Source organism: Danio rerio, chromosome 16 (assembly GCF_049306965.1).
Source record: "Danio rerio strain Tuebingen ecotype United States chromosome 16, GRCz12tu, whole genome shotgun sequence".
NCBI classification, from domain to species: Eukaryota; Metazoa; Chordata; class Actinopteri; order Cypriniformes; family Danionidae; genus Danio; species Danio rerio.
This window is the reverse complement of record NC_133191.1, coordinates 50,920,528-50,940,633: the sequence shown is the minus strand read 5'-3', so window position 1 is coordinate 50,940,633 and position 20,106 is coordinate 50,920,528. Positions and strand designations below refer to the sequence as shown.

The 20,106-nt window shown below is 36.2% G+C and overlaps 2 protein-coding genes and 1 long non-coding RNA gene across 3 annotated transcripts in view; 1 reads left to right on the top strand and 2 right to left on the bottom strand.

Annotated features, from left to right (window-relative positions):
* LOC141378319 (uncharacterized) overlaps positions 1 to 1,493 on the top strand; it is a 29,791-nt gene extending 28,298 nt beyond the window's left edge. The window contains exon 4 of the long non-coding RNA XR_012392531.1: positions 78 to 1,493. This is a non-coding gene — a long non-coding RNA (uncharacterized lncRNA). The remainder of the gene's footprint in view (positions 1 to 77) is intronic.
* A 3,089-nt stretch (positions 1,494 to 4,582) lies between these two features.
* rpz3 (rapunzel 3) lies at positions 4,583 to 9,999 on the bottom strand. Its single transcript, NM_001111235.2, has 2 exons — positions 9,889 to 9,999; positions 4,583 to 5,962 (listed from the first exon to the last, which is right to left on the bottom strand). The coding sequence occupies exon 2, from the start codon at positions 5,958 to 5,960 to the stop codon at positions 4,779 to 4,781; it is 1,182 nt and encodes a 393-aa protein (NP_001104705.2). The 5' UTR covers positions 5,961 to 5,962; positions 9,889 to 9,999; the 3' UTR covers positions 4,583 to 4,778.
* Positions 10,000 to 12,580: 2,581 nt separating this feature from the next.
* On the bottom strand, positions 12,581 to 19,848 carry LOC100330084 (protein rapunzel-like). The gene is made up of 2 exons (XM_002665015.6): positions 19,789 to 19,848; positions 12,581 to 17,012 (listed from the first exon to the last, which is right to left on the bottom strand). Exon 2 carries the CDS (start codon positions 16,973 to 16,975, stop codon positions 16,301 to 16,303), a length of 675 nt encoding a protein of 224 aa, XP_002665061.1. The 5' UTR covers positions 16,976 to 17,012; positions 19,789 to 19,848; the 3' UTR covers positions 12,581 to 16,300.
* Between the last annotated feature and the right edge of the window lie 258 nt (positions 19,849 to 20,106).

The window sequence follows — 20,106 nt, the reverse complement described above, 5'->3', positions numbered from 1 at the left end:
AAACCTTTTTTTTGGTTGTTGGTTGAACTATCCCTTTTATTCAAAATTGAATTGAAACCTTGTTTTTTTATTTCAAGAAACGAGACTCTGCTCTTGTGGGAATGAATCAGATTAGGAAAAGAGGAGGTGAACAGACAGTCTGATATACTGCAGAGACGCTCACACTGTTTAGAGTCAACAGTGCAAAGTTGAGCTTATCTCATCATGAGAGAGAAAACAACGAGACACACACAGATTCCAGAGAGCTGACGTGTCTTAAAAGCAGGCAGAGAGAAACATGCTGTTTAACAGTCAACCAGTAATTAATGAGCATTTCAAAACCAGAGAGGAATCAGTGTTCGCCATGAGGTAACCTACATATTCTGAGGGTCTAATAAAAGGGGATAAATCCAGTGCTGAGGCTGAGCTGGTGTGTGTCAGTACAAATGTTTTAATGCTTTTTATCAGATCAGGCCACTTAAGGCTAGGATCCGGTCGATGGTCCACTCTGGTGAATAGGTAATGTCATTAACTCAGGCTGTGATTGGCAGATGCAGCCAGAGTGAGGCATCATGGGATTGATTCACCGCCCCTGGCTCTACTATGATGTTGGGTTTTATAAAATCACTTATTGGTTTATTAAATATTGATATTGACTTTCCTAGAGTAGGTTGGGCCTATATTTTCATTATATACGTATAACATCAAAGATGTAGGTAAAGTCAGCCGTCAGATGGTTGAAGTATTTAGTTTAGCTGTTTTAAAGGGGTAGTTCACTCAAAAATGAAAGTTCTGTCATTGTTTGATCATTCTTCACTTGTGGCAAACCAGTTTGAATTTCTTTCTACTGTTGAACATAAAAGAAGATATTCTGAAGAATGTAACCACTGGCTCACATATTTGTTTTTCCTATACTTGATTTCCAGCGTTCTACGGTTTGGTTTTGTAAATATGTATTGTATAACAGATAGATACATTTGGTACACACCATTTACAATAATAATTAATAGATTATTTACAATGGTACCAATAAAGAAACAAACAAAAAACAAAACAACAGAAATCAAAACAATAATATAATAAAAACAATTTTTCCCAACACATTTCTAAACATAATAGCTTAGTAATTAATTTCTATTAACTGATTTATTTTATCTTTGCCATGATGACAGTACATAATATTTCACTAGTTATTTTTCAAGACACTACACCTAACAGTGAAAATCACTAAATGAAATAAGTTAGTTAAACTGATAATTAAAAAAAAAAAAAAAAAGTTACTTTAACTCAATAAAAAAAGAGTTATGGTAACCCATAAACCAATTATATCAAGCAGAACTCTAATGGAATGAGTTATGAATGAATGAATTATACTTTTTTGTGTTAACTCTAATGCTAGAAGGAATACAAACCATTTGAGTATCTTTAGTTGTTCGGGCTTAATTTGTTTAAGTTAATTGAACTAAAAGGGATTTTATAACCAAACTAAAAATGCTTAAGTTAATAATACCTCCAAAAAAAAAAAAAAAAAAATTTAAACTAATAAAAACTCCAAAGGTTTGATGATATAAACACGTGTATGTGACACAAGATATAAGTTTACCTTACTCAAACCGTTTTGTTTCAAAACTTAAATAGTTTGCCACGCTCGGTTTCCTCAGACAGTTTGAGTTAACTTAGCAGGTTACACAGTGTAGTGTTCAGCTTAAAGTGACATTTAATGGCTTAACTAGGTTAATTAGGCAAGTTAGGGTAATTAGGCAAGTCATTGTATAATGATAGTTTGTTCTGTTCTAATTTAGCTAACAATATTGACCTTAAAAAATTTCAAAGTGCTTTTATTGTAGCCGAATTAAAACAAATAAGACTTTCTTCAGAACAAAAAATATTATCAGAAATACTGTAAAAAATCCCCTGCTCTGTTAAACACCAATTGAGAAATAAATATATTTTTTTTAAATCACACGGAGGGTGAATAATTTTGGCTGTACAGCAGAATCACATACAGCTTAAACCCTCCAGAGTGTGAAATGAGTTTATTCACTCTGTGAGCGAGTGGACGTGTAGAGCTGATCACAGCAGTCTAGAGCTCGTCTGCCTTATATTAATCCTGAAAGGTTACTCACCCTCTGTTCCTGCAGCCTCCAGCCAGAAACTGCTGACTTATGGACAAAAGCAGTAATTTAATTAGATGTGCCTTTGAGTGCTCTATGTGTCCACTTCAGCGAGTTAACAGCAATAAATTTCAACAATTGCTTGTAAATCAATTTAATCTGAACAACTGCACAACAAAACAGGAAAATGAAAATCGATTTATTATTCGCTCCAAAAATATTTAGGCCTTAATTTATGAATCATGGGTTTTGGTTACAGTACATACAGTTTGAGTCAGAATTATTAGCTTCCCTTTGATTTTTTTTCTTTTTTAAATATTTCCCAAATTATGCTTAACAGAGCAAGGAAATTTTCACAGTATGTCTGATAATATTTTTTCTTCTGGAGAAAGTTTTGTTTGATTTATTTTGGCAAGAATAAAAGCAGTTTTTAATTTTTTTAACAACATTTTAAGGTCAAAAGGTCAAAATTATTAGCCCCTTTAAGCTACTTTTTTCCGATACAGAACAAACCATCTTTATACAATAACTTTCCTAATTACCCTAACCTGCCTAGTTAACCTAATTAACCCAGTTACGTTGTTCATTATCTTATGTTATTATTATTATAGGTTATTAGAGAACACGTGTTTCAGTCTAACATCACGATAAACTTGTGTGCAATTCAACTTCCTGCCGTGGGCTTTTTTATGTCTGACGAGGAACAGACACTGTCAGCTCAGGTTATTATCATGCAGGCAGAATAGAGAAGCACTTTACTTTGTCAGTCTAATCCAGTCTCATTGTTTATTTTTATTTCTACAAAGCTCAAAGTCTTTATAGTGCTTAACATTGTAACATATTTACAGTCTTTTGCTTTTAAAAATCTTAAAGGGAATGTTTCAGATAGACATTCAGTTAAATATTATTACAGGATGCACTGATGAAGCACAAATAGTAAACATATTTTAACAAATTATTAGGCTTTCTGTCACTGTGAATATTTTCCAGGTGATGTTTGACAGCAGGTTTGACATTTTTCACAGTATTTCCTATTATATTTTATATATGTAATGTATTACATACTTACTTACTCCCAGGGCCATTTATATTGAGGTTGATGTTTAGCACCGCCATGTTGGTCTTTCGTAACATCTAATTTTTTAGATGTAGGACCAGGACATTTACACATGCACTACGGACAATTTAGGTTACCCAGTGCATCTGTAGCAACTGTCTTTAAACTTGTGGGGGAAACCAGAGCACCTGGAGGAAATGGGGAGAACATGCAAACTCCACACAGAAATGTCAACTGACCCAGCCGGGGCTTGAACGAGTGACCTTCTTGCTGTTAGGCAACAGCCCTACCCACTGCACCACTATGTTGCCCGATATATATATTCATTCATTCATTTTTTTCGTCAGCTTAGTCCCTTTATTAATCCGGGGTCGCCACAGCGGAATGAACCGCCAACTTATACAGCAGGTTTTACGCAGCGCATGCCCTTCCAGCCGCAACCCATCTCTGGGAAAAAAAAAAAAATATATATATATATATATATATATATATATATATATATATAAAATACTAAATATATATTAAATATTATTATTAAATATTATTATGTGAGTCTTAATAATAAATATATTAAATATTATTATGTGAGTCTTAATAATAAATATATTAAATATTATTATGTGAGTCTTGATAATATATATATTAAATATTATTATGTGAGTCTTATTTCTTTCGTTTTAGATTTAAATTTTTTTTTTACTCTAAGTCTATTTATTTACTTTTAGTTTGGCTGGATATTATATTGCCTGGATATATCAATGCTTTAAAACATCATAACAAACTTTTTTATGAGTATATCAATCCGATTAAAACAACACATGCTCATTGGAAATACTTGCTTTGGTCTTGTGAAACGTAAACTTTAACATATATTTGACTGTATAGTTCCTAGTTAAAACTATGAGGCAGTATGACGTAAGCAACTTTTGTTCCTTTTTCCCACAAATGAGATGTAAAGGGTCAAAGGTTTTTTCGACGAAAAAGGAATTCAAGACTTCAAACTTAGATATTGTTTGATACTAGTTGCAGATGTCCGGGTAAAGAACCCTGAGCTTGGAGATAATTGAGCCCAGAGCTCCGCATGGTCATTTAGCATAAAAGGGGGTCCAAGATCAGGTCGGTTTTAATTTAGTTCAATTTAGTTAATTCAGTTCACCTATAGCTCATGTCTTTGGACTGTGGGCAAAACCGGAGCACCGGGAGTAAACCCACGCCAACACGGGAGAACATGTAAACTCCAATCAGCCAGGACTTGAACTAGCGACCTTCTTGCTGTGAGGCAACAGTGCTAGCCACTGTGTCGCCTGCAACGTATTTTACATGTCACAAAAATGTTGGCTAAGGTATTTCTAATGCCTAATTTTGATTAAGTAGTTGCTGAGTACAGTTCAATGAATGGCCACTAGTTTCACAAACATCAAAGCTTTCCAAATTCAACATACAGCCACTTCATGCATTTATTTTATAGAGCTTAACAAATTATTAACATCAGCATTTACATTTTTATTTGGATAGGCAGGAGCTACATGAATAATCAAGATTACGTAAAAGTGGATCTGTGCAACGGTACCTTATTTGAGTACATCTTGCATCACAAATGTAAAAAGTGTTAGATATATAAGTTACATCTACTCTGAATGCACGCACACATTGACGTTCTTATGTTTCTCCCAGTAGTGACACTCTTCTGGAAAGCTGGACAGAGTGAAGCTCTCCTTGTGTCGACTGATGGCGTGAATCAGAAACCCTGCTAACTGCTTCTCCAGCATCTCCACCACAGCTTTAGCGTCTCCTTTCCTGGCAGGACCCTCCATCATCTGTTTGATGCTCTCATTGGGCACCGGCTGAGGGTCACTGCAGTACGAGACCACCAGGTGTGTTTCGTTTCCTTGAGAAACTTCCAAATATTTCTGTCCGGACACGCACTGAAAGTTTTGTCCGGCTCTCAAGTTGCTAATTTTGCCCATGTTGCTGATGACTCTGATGGACCAGCAGACCCAGTCGAACTTCTTCGTCAGGAAGTCCAGCAGTTCTCTGGCTGTTTCCTGAAGGTTTGCTTCCTCCTTTTCCTTCAGGAGCCTCTTGATGTCTAGTTCAGCTTGCTCTGGGAATGATTGCACACATTTCTCAATGGTTTCCTTCATTTTGGTCTCGATCTCCTGGATCTTGGTGCTCCACTCTTGGATCTTCTCCTGCTCCGCTTCTTCTCCCTGAGTGAGGAAACAATATCCCAGCAGAGCGATTATTCCCAGACAGAGCAGCTCCTTCAGCCGCACACAGAAATCTTCCAGAACTCTTCTGTTTCTGGCCTCGTATTGCTCCACAACCTCCAGGATTGGCTCCCCGAATGTGCTGTTCCCCATCACAGCATCGTAAAGCAAACACAGATTCTTTTCACCACCTGTTATGAAAAAATGATCTAAGAACAAGCGTTTTTTTACCTCCTTATACTCCGGTTTGGCCTCCAGAATGTCAATGTATTTTCTAAACTGATTACGCATATTTTCCTCCACAGAGAAGAACTGAGTATCCAGGCGTCTCCTCCTTATTTCAGAGTCAATGTCCTGCAGTTGACATGAGAGGACGTCTAGTTTGCTTCTCACGACTAGAAACTGATCTTTGACATATGTGACCTCCTTGCTTTCAACGTTGTTGAGGACGAGTTTGAGGACGGGAGCTGCAGCTTCAAAAAGTGGACTCAGTCCTCCTACAGCGCTGGCCAACACCTCAGCTCCCTTCTCAAACATTTCCATCACTGCTTCAATCGCCTCCTTCTTCTGCGCAACAACCCGCTCTAGGGGACTGGACATTTCTGAAAAATCATAATCACAAAATACTTTTAAGACAAATTTGTATATGATTTAAGCCAGGGGTGCCCAATCCTGTTCCTGGAGATCTACCTTCCTGTTCAGCTCCAACCCTGACCAAAAACAACTAAACCAACTAAGGTGCACATGGTAATTAAAGACAAGTGTGTTTGATCCAAGGTTGCAGCTGAACTCTGTAGGAAGGTAGTTCTCCAGGAACAGGATTGGGTACAACTGATTTAAGCAATAGATCAGGGGTGGCCAAACTAGGTTCTGGAGCTCCGGTGTCCTACATATTCTAGTTCCATCCCCAATTAAAACACACCTGAACCAGCTAATCCAGCTCTGTCTAGGTATATTAGAAACTTCCAGGCAGGTGTGTTGAAGCTAAGTTGGAGCTAAACTATGCAGGACAACATCCCTCCAACGAGCTAGTTAGTGAACCTGTGCAATAGATATTTGCATAAGTGATGCTTTAATAACAAATTTCAGGAGGAGCATGTGCAGATGTTCTGACAACACTAATTTATAATTGACAATCATTCGTTCATTCATTTCATTTTCCTTTGGCTTAGTCTCTTATTTATCAGTGGAATTGACCGCCAACTATTCCGGCATGTATTTTACACAGCGGATGCCCTTGCAACTGCAACCCAGTACTAGGAATACTCTCATATTCACACACACACACACACACACACACACACACACACACACACACACACACACACACACACACACACACACACACACACACACACACACACACACACACTCCGACAGTGATATATGGTCAATTTAGTTCATCCAATTAACCTATTAGCGGATGTCTTTGGACTGTGAGGGAAACCAGAGCACCCGAAAGAAACCCATGCCAACACGAGTAGAACAAGCAAACTCCACACAGATATGCCAACTGGCCCAGCAGGGACTCAAACCAGCAACCTTCTTGCGGTGAGTGCTAACCACTGAGTCATCCTGCCACCCATTGACAATCCTTCTATTATTCAATCAGCATAAGACCAAACCCCTTTAAATAATCAAGTATGTCCTACCTCTATTATCTCTCAATTTCAGCATCCTTCTACCACCTTAACTACACGCATTTAAACCTGTTTCCTACCTAAATGTGAGACGGCGCAGCATTCTGAGGCCAGGCTAGACACTGTGGTTGGACCTCTATATTTCTCTCTCTCTCTGTCCTTGCAAGTGGAATAACACTGTGTCTTTCTGAGCTCAGGGCCGTCTCCCTGTACATCTTGCCAAATATGGATATTCCTTATTCAGTAAAATTTCAGGGGAACTCGTGAAATGGATGTACACAGTATGGGATGTGTATATCAGAGCCCCTAGTTTTTCATGAATTCTTTTGGTAAATTTTTTTTTTCCGGGGGGATTAATATGACTCAGGGATTGCCAACCTTATCAATGTCATGGAAGAGTTTACTCTCGTTAACCACAGTGAAAGAGTTAAACAAAATTATTTATCAATTTGACGCACTTGATAATACCAGCCATACATGTAAAGCACAATTCGCAACTCCAACAAGTTTGTGACCCTTCAATTCGGTCATGTCCAGTGGTCGTCATCCTTGAACCAACCTCCATCATTGTAAGCAGTTGCTTTTCTGTCTGTTCCATTGCTCTGTTTGTTAGATGTTTGCTCCCACTTTTGTTTGCAGTCTAAAGTGTGTCAAATGGACAAAACGCTGATTTCGCAACACAGGATGTTTAATTCTTTCTTTGCATTGACTTCACATATGAATTCCTCACACTTCATCCATCTGTTTACTGAGGGTGCAGATTCATTTTTCAAGAGACACTCAAATACATCATGTTCTCTGTCATGGAAACATTAAAACAATTAATTGCAAACTGAAATTTTGTGTTGAATTCAGCAATTGCAAAATTGCGAAAAACTAGGGGGTCTGAGATGTATACAGTGTACAGTACACTGTAAAAATGCTGTAGAATGTACAGTATTACTGGCAATTTTGGTTGGCACTAATACTGTAAAATGTACAAGTACACTGTAAATTACAATTACAATTGTGCTGTACAACTACAGCATTGTAAACCAAAATTGCCAGCAATACTGTACATTTTACAGCAATGTTTTACAGTGTGTACAGTGCATCTGGAAAGTATTCAAAGCGCTTCGCTTGTTCCACATTTTTTATGTTACAGCCTTATTCCAAAAGGGATTAAATTCATTTATTTCCTCAATTCTACACACAATACCCCATAATGAAAATCTAAAAGAAGAGTTTTTAAAACTGTTACAAATTTATTAAAGATAAAAAAAACTGAAAAATCACATGTACAGACATATTCACAGCCTTTGCTCAATACTTTGTTGATGCACCTATGGCTGCAATTACTGCCTCAAATCTTTTTGAATATGATGCCACAAGCTTGGCACACCTGTCTTTGGGAATTTTTGCCCATTCCTCTTTGCAGTACCTCTCAAGCTCCATCAGGTTGAATGGTGGAGGCCACTCACTATGCTCATTGGAACTTTCAGAGCAGCACAAATTTTTCTGTAACCTTCCCCAGCCTTGTGCCTCGAGACAATCCTGTCTCAGACTTCTATAGACATTTCCTTTGTCTTCATGCTTGGTTTGTGCTTTGACATGCACTGTCAACCTTGGGACCTTATATAGACAGGTGTATGCCTTTTCAAATCTTGTCCAATCAACTGAATTTACCACAGGTGAACTCCAATTAAGCTGCTCAAACATCTCAAGAATGATCAGTGGAAACAGAATGTACCTGAGCTCAATTTAGAGCTTTATGGCAAAGGCTGTGAATACTTCTGTACAAGTGATTTTTTTATCAGCTTTTTTATTTTTAATAAATTTGCTACAATTTCAAAAAATCTTTTTTTACATTGTCATTAGGGGGTATTAAGAGTAGAAATTTGTGGAAATAAATTTATTTAATTCATTTTTAAAAAGTCTGTAATATAAAAAATGTGGAAAAAGGAAGCGCTATGAATACTTTCCGGATCCACTGTATGTATGTATGTATGTATGTATGTATATATATATATATATATATATATATATATATATATATATATATATATATATATATATATATATATATATATATATACACACACACACACACACACACACACACCACACACACACACACACAAGGTTTCTTAATATAACCCACAATTTTTATATCTGAATTATGCATGGAAATTGTGATGTACAGTATTTATTTCATAGTCCATTGAATCAGATAAGCTATTCTTTCTTGGTTTCATGTTCACCTAAATTTTGTAAAAAAAAATGTTTATGGACAGCATAAATACAGGAACATCAGGGGTCAAGTAAAATGTTCTGTTTCTTACACAGATTAAATGATCAGACAGGCATCAGAGGACATTTAAAATGGCAAAATGGACTCATACCACATTAACTATTACATTTTTGTCATCAAATGAGGCATTGCGTGCATTTTGAGAGAATTATGTATCTGAATTATGTGTCTCACTGCAATAGAAGTGAAGTGTCCACATAATTACAATCATAATACAATGGCATACACAGAGGACCATTAAAAATAATGAGAAATGACATTTTGAGCAAATACATATTTAAACTGTACCCTGCACATATACACATCTCATACTGTATTTCACGATTATTAATAGGTATAAATCCTGAATAAACCATACACCCTTAATGGTATGTATTTTGATCAACCATGCATCAAACTGACAAATAAATGTTACAAATAATGCATAATTTATTTTTCAGGTTATATTTGTAGATACAGATATCAGGACACACCTTGCTTAACTCTCTCTAGCTCAGTCTGTAATGCAGTCTGCCTCATGTGTCCTAATTATGCGCATCCTTGACATCACATTAAGATCCTCATCTCTAGCAAAACATATTTTAAATGTATTTCTCACGTCTCTCAGGATGAGGAGCTCCTCCAAATTGCCAAATGATCCCTCCGGGTTCAGGTTCGACTTCAAAGCAAGATGCCGTGAATCGTGATCATTTGCCGAGTGTGGAAAAGATGTGCAAACGCGCGCGCGCGCGTGAGAGAGATAGACACGGAGAGAGTTGCGCGCACTGGTTTGGAGTGGTTTTGGAAAGCTGTTGGTAACTGACGGATCAATTTGCTTCATATTTGACTGCAGTGTTTTTTTATAGTTTGTTTACGGTCTGTGATGTTCGGCTCGGAGATCAATTTTTACACGAGGTGGTTTAATTGCAGATTATTTTTGCATCGTGCGCAATATCTCACGCGCTGCTGGATTAAAATGAGCGTGCGCAGATTTGGGATTTTGGATTTCAATGAAGGTATTTCACATAATATTTTATGGTATATATTACATTCTGCATTTTTATACTGTTTTATAGAGTCTATTTTCGTTATGTTTGACACAGAATGATATTCGAGTGTCTTGTCTTTAAATGGTGGACAACTTGTGCTCTTTTACATTTAATGAAAACGTTAATCATTTTTATTGTATTATATAACTTTAGAATATTGTAAAATATCTACCATTAAATTATTAGACTAGTTGTGATATTGTCCTTCATAAATATTTAAAGGTGTCAAAATAGCATAGTGAATCCTTTTTGACGTTTGCAGCATAATTGTCCTGAAAAATATACTGCTGGTCACAAAATATTGATTGTTACTGATTTGAAATATGTAAGTTTTGTTTGAAATATGAAATACTTATTAAAGAACAAGGCTGCAGCATAGTTTAATTTAAAGCCTTTTGTTTGCAGCCATTTAAAGGACGCCAGTTATTGGTATAAAAAAACATTTTATAAAATTGTTCACGAAATAATTTTTATTAGAAATTCTATAAAGACTGTCCACACGGAACCGCCTTAATTTTAATTATATTCAGGGACGTAATTCGAAGTGTTTTTATATTATTTTTGTTTAATAAAAAAAAAAAAAAAAAAAAATATATATATATATATATAAATGAAAAATAAACAAGGGGGCTAATAATTCTATAACTTCAACTGTATATATATATATATATATATATATATATATATATATATATATATATATATATATATATATATATATATATATATATATAAATATGTGTGTGTGTGTGTGTCTGTGTGTGTGTGTATGCATGTATATATAACTTATTTAAGCTGTTTTGAACTTGGTGTTTAACAGAAAAAAATGCAAATATGCTATTGGAGTTTTGGCTTAATGTTTTAAAGTTATAATGTCACTCCTGCTTGATCATTGTAACTTGGAATATGCACTGACAATAAATGAATGTATTAATATTATGTGGCTTAGACATGATACATTCTCTTCAGCATTCTTCTACATTTTTATCTTTCTTCAGTCACAAATGAGGGCTCTCTGACAGGGTCAGGATTTGGTCGAAGAGTCACAGAGAAAAGTCACATTAGGTAAAGCAAAACTTTTAATTTCTTAAACTACGATTGATTTTCTTGTTTAGACTTGTTTTGGTTTACATGTTCTTTTTAGGTTTTGTTCACCTATAGCTTGTGCTACCTATATACCTATGGCTTGTTGGATAACTAGGCTGGCTAATTCAGTGATGCACATTTGATATCAGTCATAAGAGGCTAAGATGCCATTGCACTCTTAATAATAATGGTTCTTTATTGGTATTGATTGTTTCATTAAAAACCTTTAACATATTTTATCAAAAACAATTTGCACTTGTTCTTTAAAGGAAAATTAAGATCTTTTGCATCACTGCGAAATCCACCTTCACCCCCCTTTTTTATTCTTCCTGATACCTTTTTTACACTATGAAGGGAAATTTTCATCTGCTTGTTGTGTTTAGGACATCTAGTGTCAGGATAAGGAAAAAACATGTAGTAAAATAAAATTGTATCTACCCTAAATAAATTAAAAAAATCTATTACCTGTGCTTAAAATATTAAAATATTTTTTTTATATAGTGGAGCTTTACTACATCCATCTATGTTTCACTATGTCAAAATAATGACTTTAATTTTAAATTGTGCATCCAATGAAAGGCTTGGCACAATTACAGCGTCTATAAAATATAAATCATTATATTTTTATAATTAATAACATGAAATCTAATTTTTTTCTTTAACAATTTCTAATATTTTATGTCATTGCATTTAATTTTACTGTGCAATTGAAGTAGACTTAGGGCTGGGCGATATGGCAAAAATGCAATCTCCATAATTATTTTCCATATTGAACAATAACGATATATATTTCAATATAAATTGTTAATGTTCCCAGATTTAAGAGTTCCCAACAATAACTGAAACCACAAAAATTAGAGGGTCCATTTAATGACAACATTTATCTCTAAAATCAACACACTTTTAGATTCCCATTGTTGCACATTTCTGCTGTGTGATTGGCTCTTAGATCAGCATAAAGTAAAAAAAAGTTCAGAGCTTATCATTGTTATTGACTAATGTTATTGTGATTTAATAAAATATTGTTTATCAGCCCAGTCGTGAGTGGACTTTCCATGTGATTTACCTCAGTTGCTAAATCAAAGCATTTTATCTAAAAATGTTACATTCTCAGAAGACTGTGATTTAAAGTCTGCCAGCATTTCTCAGCACTGCTTGAAATGACAAGAAAGTGTATGTATTTCTTATAGCTTTTTATTCATAATAGTACATGACACAACAGCAAAAAAATATTACAATAGAACCGCTTTCTACATAGAGGTTTAAAGCACTTTAAGTCATAGAATATGATATCTGATATTTTTATTTACTTGCGTAAAAGCATGTAAATCTATATTTATTCAGTTTTTAAATTCATTTCAGTAATATTATTGACTAATATGAAAATGTTTATCTGATTTATGTACAATGCAGTGTGTACAGTAATATTTTTAGTCTTTTAGTATAGATATTATATGAGAGACTTGCTTTGTTTACCAAATAAAGTGAATCTAATTGGATTTGCATTTTAAGCATTAAATAAAAGTTAAAAAGATATTTTTTATTTCACATATTAAGGTTTTAGTTATGATATTCCCAATAATTCAGCAGAAATCAGCAGTTTTTTACCAAAATTGTCCACAGAAATAGCAAAAAACATCCGCAGATTCCGTCTGCCCCTAGGTATGAGTACAGTATTTGTTTTTTCTTTCTATTACGAAAGTCAAAGGTTACAGGTTTTCAGCTTTCGTCCAAAAAAATCTTCAAAGACTGAATAAAGAAACTCTTAAATGTTGAGGTTGAGTAAATAGTGAGTACATTTACATTTTACTGTCAACTATTCCTTTAATCTATAGCTCAAATAACATAAACAATGTCTGTAAATCTCAGTTCTGTTGACATTGACATGTCACATCAGAGTCCTTGCTGTCCTTACTTGTGTACAAATTCATGTACACAAATTCATGTACACAACATGCTAAATCATGACAGTAGCTATTTTTATATCCACAGATAATGTGCAAAGCTGGAATACTGCATAAAACATTTGCCAGTGAAGATTTCCATCCAATGAGAAAATTATTATTTTTTTTTAAATTGACAATTTCTGATAAACTGGAGTCAAATATCAAAAAAAGAAAAATGGAATTTGGTGTGGTAGGAGAGGCCGCTGTAGGCTTTTTAGGTAAAGTTTATTTATAAACTAATTTCGAGAGGATCGCAAGCTTATGATTGCTTGCAGTCGATCCCGCATTATTCAATTTATGATTCACCAATCAGACGATTCCTAAGCCACTATCAATAACTACTCCTCCTTTCCTAGATGGGTGGCACAGTGGCCCAGTGGTTAGCACTGTTCCCTCACAGCAAGAACGTCACTGGTTCTAGTCCTTACCAAGCCAGCCGATATTTTTGTGTGGAGTTTACACGTTCTCCCTGTGCTCGCGTGGGTTTCCACTGGGTTTCCCAGTTTCCTCCCACAATCCAAAAACATGCAACTTAAGTTAACTGACTAATCCAAATCTGCACATAAACATGCTCCTAGTAAGTAGTTTTCTCTTAAGAGCAATCACTATCTGTTCATTAGCTACTATGGCAGGGGAGTTCGAGATCTACCTGAGCTCAAACTCCCCTCTCGCCTTGCAAACGGGAGGGATCCTCAGGCTCGAGGATCTTATGGGCTCAGGGCTCTCTCCTGGGAGCATGCTAAACAAGCTTTATAATTATCAGCTAAGTGTGACCTTTTGAATTATATAATACATTTCTTGCACCACAGAAGATGAAACGCAGTGAAAACATGGTGGCATTTGGAGCACAGAAAAACAGTTCTGGAGGTTAATAATACTGAACTAAGGCCCCGTTTACACTAGTGCGTTTTAGTTTTAAAACGGCGTTTTGGAATGAAAACGATCCGCGTCCACACTAGCGTTTCACCCAGCGTTTCTGAACAGCTCTCCGTCTACAACTAAACGACCGAAACGCACATCACGTGACCACACACACACTCACACACACACACACACACACACAAACACAATCTCTGGCATGCGCTGCAGCATATCTACCCAGATGAGAGCTGTGCTCTTCGGACTGCTCATCAAGCATCTCCCTCTGGATCTAATCTCACTATATTTGCTAAACGTGATATTTCATTCATCTTGTTGTCTTTATCTAACAACATATTTCCTGACTTTGGTCTTTTGAATCTATTACTTGTTCTCAGTTAACGTGTTTTAGTTAAGCGCAAAGATAGTTTAATAATTAATGTAACCACGTGCATTCTGTATATTGACTGATCACTTGCCTTTATTTCCTATAATGTATAAACTTATTGTACGTTATACTTTTATAATGACCATTATTGATTATTAAAACTGATATTCAGCAAAACAGAGGGTGTTTCGCATTTTCACTGAAAATGAAGAGGCAGTAATGTTATATGCTCCGTTTTGTTATAAATATCCATACAGAGATGACGCTCATATCTGCAGCACGACGCTTCAACATTTCTGCTGTCTGTTAAGTTGTTCATATCAAAATGAAAATAGGTAGTTCCTCATATCATGTTTTCATTTTATTGTTAAGAAAGTGAAACAACGTAGCCAGGGTGATGTGAATGATGTTATAAAGTACACTGTTCCTTTTAAATATTTACCCGTGTCCTCTGGAGTCTGTTTTCCTTATCAAACTTGCAAAGTCTGAACTGACAAGAAGAGGATGCAGGACTGAACTGTGTGTAACGTTAGGCTACTTTATATTGAGGAAAAGCCCCAATCAGATTTGCGAATGTTTGCAGCCCTGCCTTCGTTTTCAGATGTCTCCGTTTTCCCCCATCCACACCGACATGTAGCAGCAACGTTTTAGAATGAAATTGGCCTCTTCAGCGTTTAAAAAACGCTCCGTCTTCGGTGCTCGTAAACTCCGGCGTAGTGTGGGCGGATGGCGTAACCGTAGCAAAACTTAAGCGTTTTAAAACGAAAACACATTAGTGTAAACAGGGCCTAAGTTGACGACAGACTTTGGCTGAGGGATTTTGGAATAACCAAAACAACATTTTAGATATTTTATAATGTCATCGGTCCACTGCCTGGTCCATGAATGCCGTCCCATCATAGCCATTTTTATTATCAAATGATCTGTTAAAGTGTGCTGTTGAGGATGTTTTCATCCATTCTGTGGTGATTTTGAGGCTTAATTTGCCCACAACTTACTCTGTGTTTCAGCAAATGGAATGATTTTTGGTGACTTATCTTATTTTTACATATTTTATGAAACTGTTTTGAAATTTTTCAAAAATTCAACAATATACTGTGTGCAAATTGACTACCCTTTCATTATGTTTGTGGCTTTTTTTTTACCCCATTGACTTTCATTATAACCACATTTTTTGATTACAAAGTCATGACACCATATAATCTCAAGGGATACTTACTGCAGAGCCACTTGGGCAGAGCTGAGCTCCAGCAAAGGAATGCTTGAGCTCCAGCTCCTCCTTCCTTGCACTTCTTCTACAAGTGATGTCAAGTGATGTGGGGTGCGTGTATGCATTAAAACAGCTTATAGGAGGAGGAGTTGGAGCTCAAGCTCCCCCTCATTGGAGCCCAAGAGGCTCTGCAGTGAGCACTGTCTCTATAATCTTGCTTTCTTGATTGTTGCGGGTTTTCCTTGTTGGGAAGAGGTAAAATTGGTAATGTTTACTGTTGATTATAATGGAAGTCAATTGGGAAAAAACAGCCATGAACATAACCAAATGGTAGTAAATTTAAACAGTACACAAGGGTTAAGTATATTTTATGTGATATTCCAATATGCACATAAAACATATAGTATGTGGGTGTCTAGTGGGAGCTAGAATCTAATAATATAAAAAAACATAGGATAATTAGACAGAAAATGGGTTAAAAACTCAAATCCCTCTTAACTCTTTAACACTTCTGTCATTTTCTTAGCCACATCTTTCATTTTCTCCTCCCACTCGATGCGTAGAGCTTCCTCATCATCCCCGACGATACCGGCGTAGCCCATTAATGCAATAAGGCCGATGCAGAACAGATACGAGAGCCGCGTGCAGAGGTTTTCCATGATGCGTCGATCGCCCTGCGAATGCTTCATGTACACCTCTAATATGGGCTGACAGAAGATCTTGGATTCGCCCATGACTCCACCATAAAGCGTGTGCAGGTTCTGGTCACACTGATTGATCACGAAGCTCATTTCAAACTCCTTCCTCCGCGGTTCATGTCCTGACGACGCCTCCACAGTGTCCATAAATTTGCTAAATTGATTGCGAATGTTTTCTTCTACACGACAGTAAAGTCCGTCCACCGTCTCCTTCCTGATCTGAAGCAACACATTCTGGTTCTGCTGTGAAATTTCGTCTAGAGCTCGACTGACGCTGCCGAATTCTCGCTTGAGTTTCTGAATGTCTTCATCGTTCACGTGGTGCAGAACCACATGAAGGAGAGATCCAGTCACGCCGAAGATGGGATTGACCACCGCTGCTGCTGAGGAGATGGTGGCCACACATTCTAGCACCTTCACCAGACCCCGCTTCAGCTTGTCAGTGTCTTCTGAGATCTCATTTTCAGCCATTATTTCTGGAGGAAGATGGCTTTCCAGCGATGTTTACCTTAAGGAGAAATTGACCATGCAAACAATAATTACACTATGAAATCTGACAATGTTTATTTTGCAAGCTCTCATTGTTATTTAGGTTGACAACCTGACCATTTATCAACTGAAAAAAAAAAGTTTAGGTAATCTTCAATCAAAGTCTGACCATTTTTCTTTTGTGTTTGGAGTGTTGGTCCTCCTCTGTTTACGTCAGTTTGAGGGTCACAATATTCGTAACCACGCTCCTTTTATTGTTAGATTGCTATGAGGGAATGATGCGCAAAAGAAAGCCCCGCCCCTTACTCAATACTCCATTTCACTTGTAAGTACATCAACATACTAAAATCTGTCTCAGCAACTTCCCTTTCACTCTGACTTTAAAATACTTCTATTATTGCAGAATCTTTCCAAAGCTGTGTGTTTGAGTTTCTTTACAAAAGATGTCGCTATATAAATAAGCATTTTCAATTCGGTTCAGTATACCTACTTTTTGTATGGCATTTGAAAATGTTTTGCTTAAATGAAGCTGCTGCAGCTTCCCTCCTGAATTCTGAATCATCCCGCCAGGGCTACAGCCACAGCTTCTCATTCAAAACATTTTATTTTTTTAATAGCAGGTAATAATCGCACCAAAACGTATTAAAAGATAAGTAAATTATAAAAACGTGAACTTTTCTGTAACCGTAGTAGTGCTGTGCGTCATTTGTTTAACTTTTTAGGGTTACGTGCTTACTGACTGACAGGTGCGTGATGCATGAGGGTAGCAAACAAGGCGTATAGCCGTTTCACTTTAATTCAGGACGCATTAACACCGCTCTGTAGGTCTATTGGAGACGTTCATATATATTCCTAACAATCCTAATAAATGTTGGAGACATACTTGTTACATAAACGCACTAAATCGCTCTTCAGCAGCGTTTATTTGAGAGCGCACAAGAAGATCTGCGCTTGAGCCGCTTATATTTGAAGGGGCGTGCAAGAGGTTTTGTGCACAAGCAGAGGAAATCGGCACGCAAGCAAAGAGATTCGCATGCTCATAGGCTAGTAATTAATTGCGATCTTGACTTCTAATACTGCGCTCAGAACATTGAAATGACGCCACAAGTAGTTGGTAGATCTGTGTAAAAAAAAAAAAGATATATTGTTCTTCTGTGAAGGAGTATTAAATGAATTGTTGGAATTGGCTCAGTGAGTTTTTTTTTAAACAATGATTTTAATTAATTGTTTTATGAATTTGAAAACGTGTGTTATTCCCCAGCAGGCACTAAACGTCATAAGACTTTAATATTAGGTTAGATTTAGGGTGCTTTCACACTAGCACTTTTGGTCCACACCCAGGTTCGAAGCAGACCGTGCAGAATGACTGCAATGTGCGGACATCTTTCCATTTTAATGCTTTGCTTTTATGACCGTCACCTAGCAACAGCCGTAAACAAAAACAGCAGCTCGATAACGTAAAGAAAAAAGATAGTGTGAACACAAACCAACTGCGAAAGTGGCAAGAGGGGACGAACTTAAGTATGGTCCAGGCAATTGAACCAAGTGTGAAAGCACCCTAAGATCATGATGTTGGGTGACGTTGATATTTGGTTGTTTTAAGGTTGCATTGTAAAGTCACCAAAATCCAACATTGAGCCAACATCATAAACCAACTTTATATTGATGTCAAATACTGACATTTATTTCTCAGGTATGGCAACCAAAATCCAACATCCAATAGATGTCATAGTGATAACATCCACACAATGCCAAGCTGTAACATCCTTAGATGTTGATATTTGTCTTTTTTAGGTTGTGCTGGAAAGTGACTAAAATGCAACGTCTGTCTGATGTTGGACACTGATGTCGATCTGTTGATGGGTTCTGACATCAACCCCAATTTCATTTCCTCCCAAAATGCAACATTCCATGACCTTGGGGTACAACGTCAATCTGACATCATATTGACCTCCGGTGCCTTCCTGGGTCATAATGATTGAGCAAATATTTTCAATAAACAATTCAATGACAGACTCAAAGACAGCATCTTATTTCATTCTTGACTAAGTGAGAGTTTTTGAACAAAGTGTTTGTATCTGGATGGATGATTCAATGCTTTGTAAGAACAGTCAATTGTTTAATTATTATTGAATGGACTTCTTATAAATTAATTTTTCTATGAATAAATGTGCTCACTGTGTGATGTTATTATATTAAAATTCTACAATTATTTTTGTGTTCCACAGGGGAAAAATGTGCAGATTTAAAATGTGAGTAAAACTTTTTTAAACATAATAAAATACATTCAATAACGTAAAAAAAAATCAACATTATTTTCTTTTAATTATTTTCACATCTTAAATGTGAGCAATCTTTCATTTTACAGGCATTGAACTGTCTAAACGCTATTTAGTCGTGAATAATTCTGGACCTAATACTTTTGTTTGATTATCTCTAGTATCTTGGGTACATTTTTCTGATGCAAATATTTTATTTTACAGAAAACTATATTGTTGTTTGCATTTACAGCTCTGGGATCAAGACAGAAGATTTACAGCGCAAGATCAAGCAAAACACAACAGAATAAGATGTGTTTGTTATGATGTGAGTATTTTGTATGGTTTCAGCTGTTGTCTGCCCTGTCATAGCTCCCCCTAGCTGTAGCTTTGTATTTCCTTGTTTGTGCAAAGCATTATTTCACTTTCCTGCCGTTTCCAACCCTTAACCAACAGTACCAAAATAATCTCCAAACTCTGTCATGCAAACCTTAATAACACAATCAGGTTGCTGGTGTGGAATATTGCTGTTCTTACCTCTTTAGATTGCTCCCTCCCTCGACTGCACCTCTTCCCAGCAGTCACTGCAGGATGGACAGTTTCACATGAGCTCAGTGTGGAGGGGTGAACAGATGGACTGTACCATTATCCCAAAGTACCCTGCTGTGCTGAATGAAATATTATCTATCTATCTATCTATCTATCTATCTATCTATCTATCTATCTATCTATCTATCATCTATCTATCTATCTATCTATCTATCTATCTATCTATCTATCTATCTATCTATCTATCTATCTATCTATCTATCTATCTATCTATCTATCTATCTATCTATCTATCTATCTATCTAT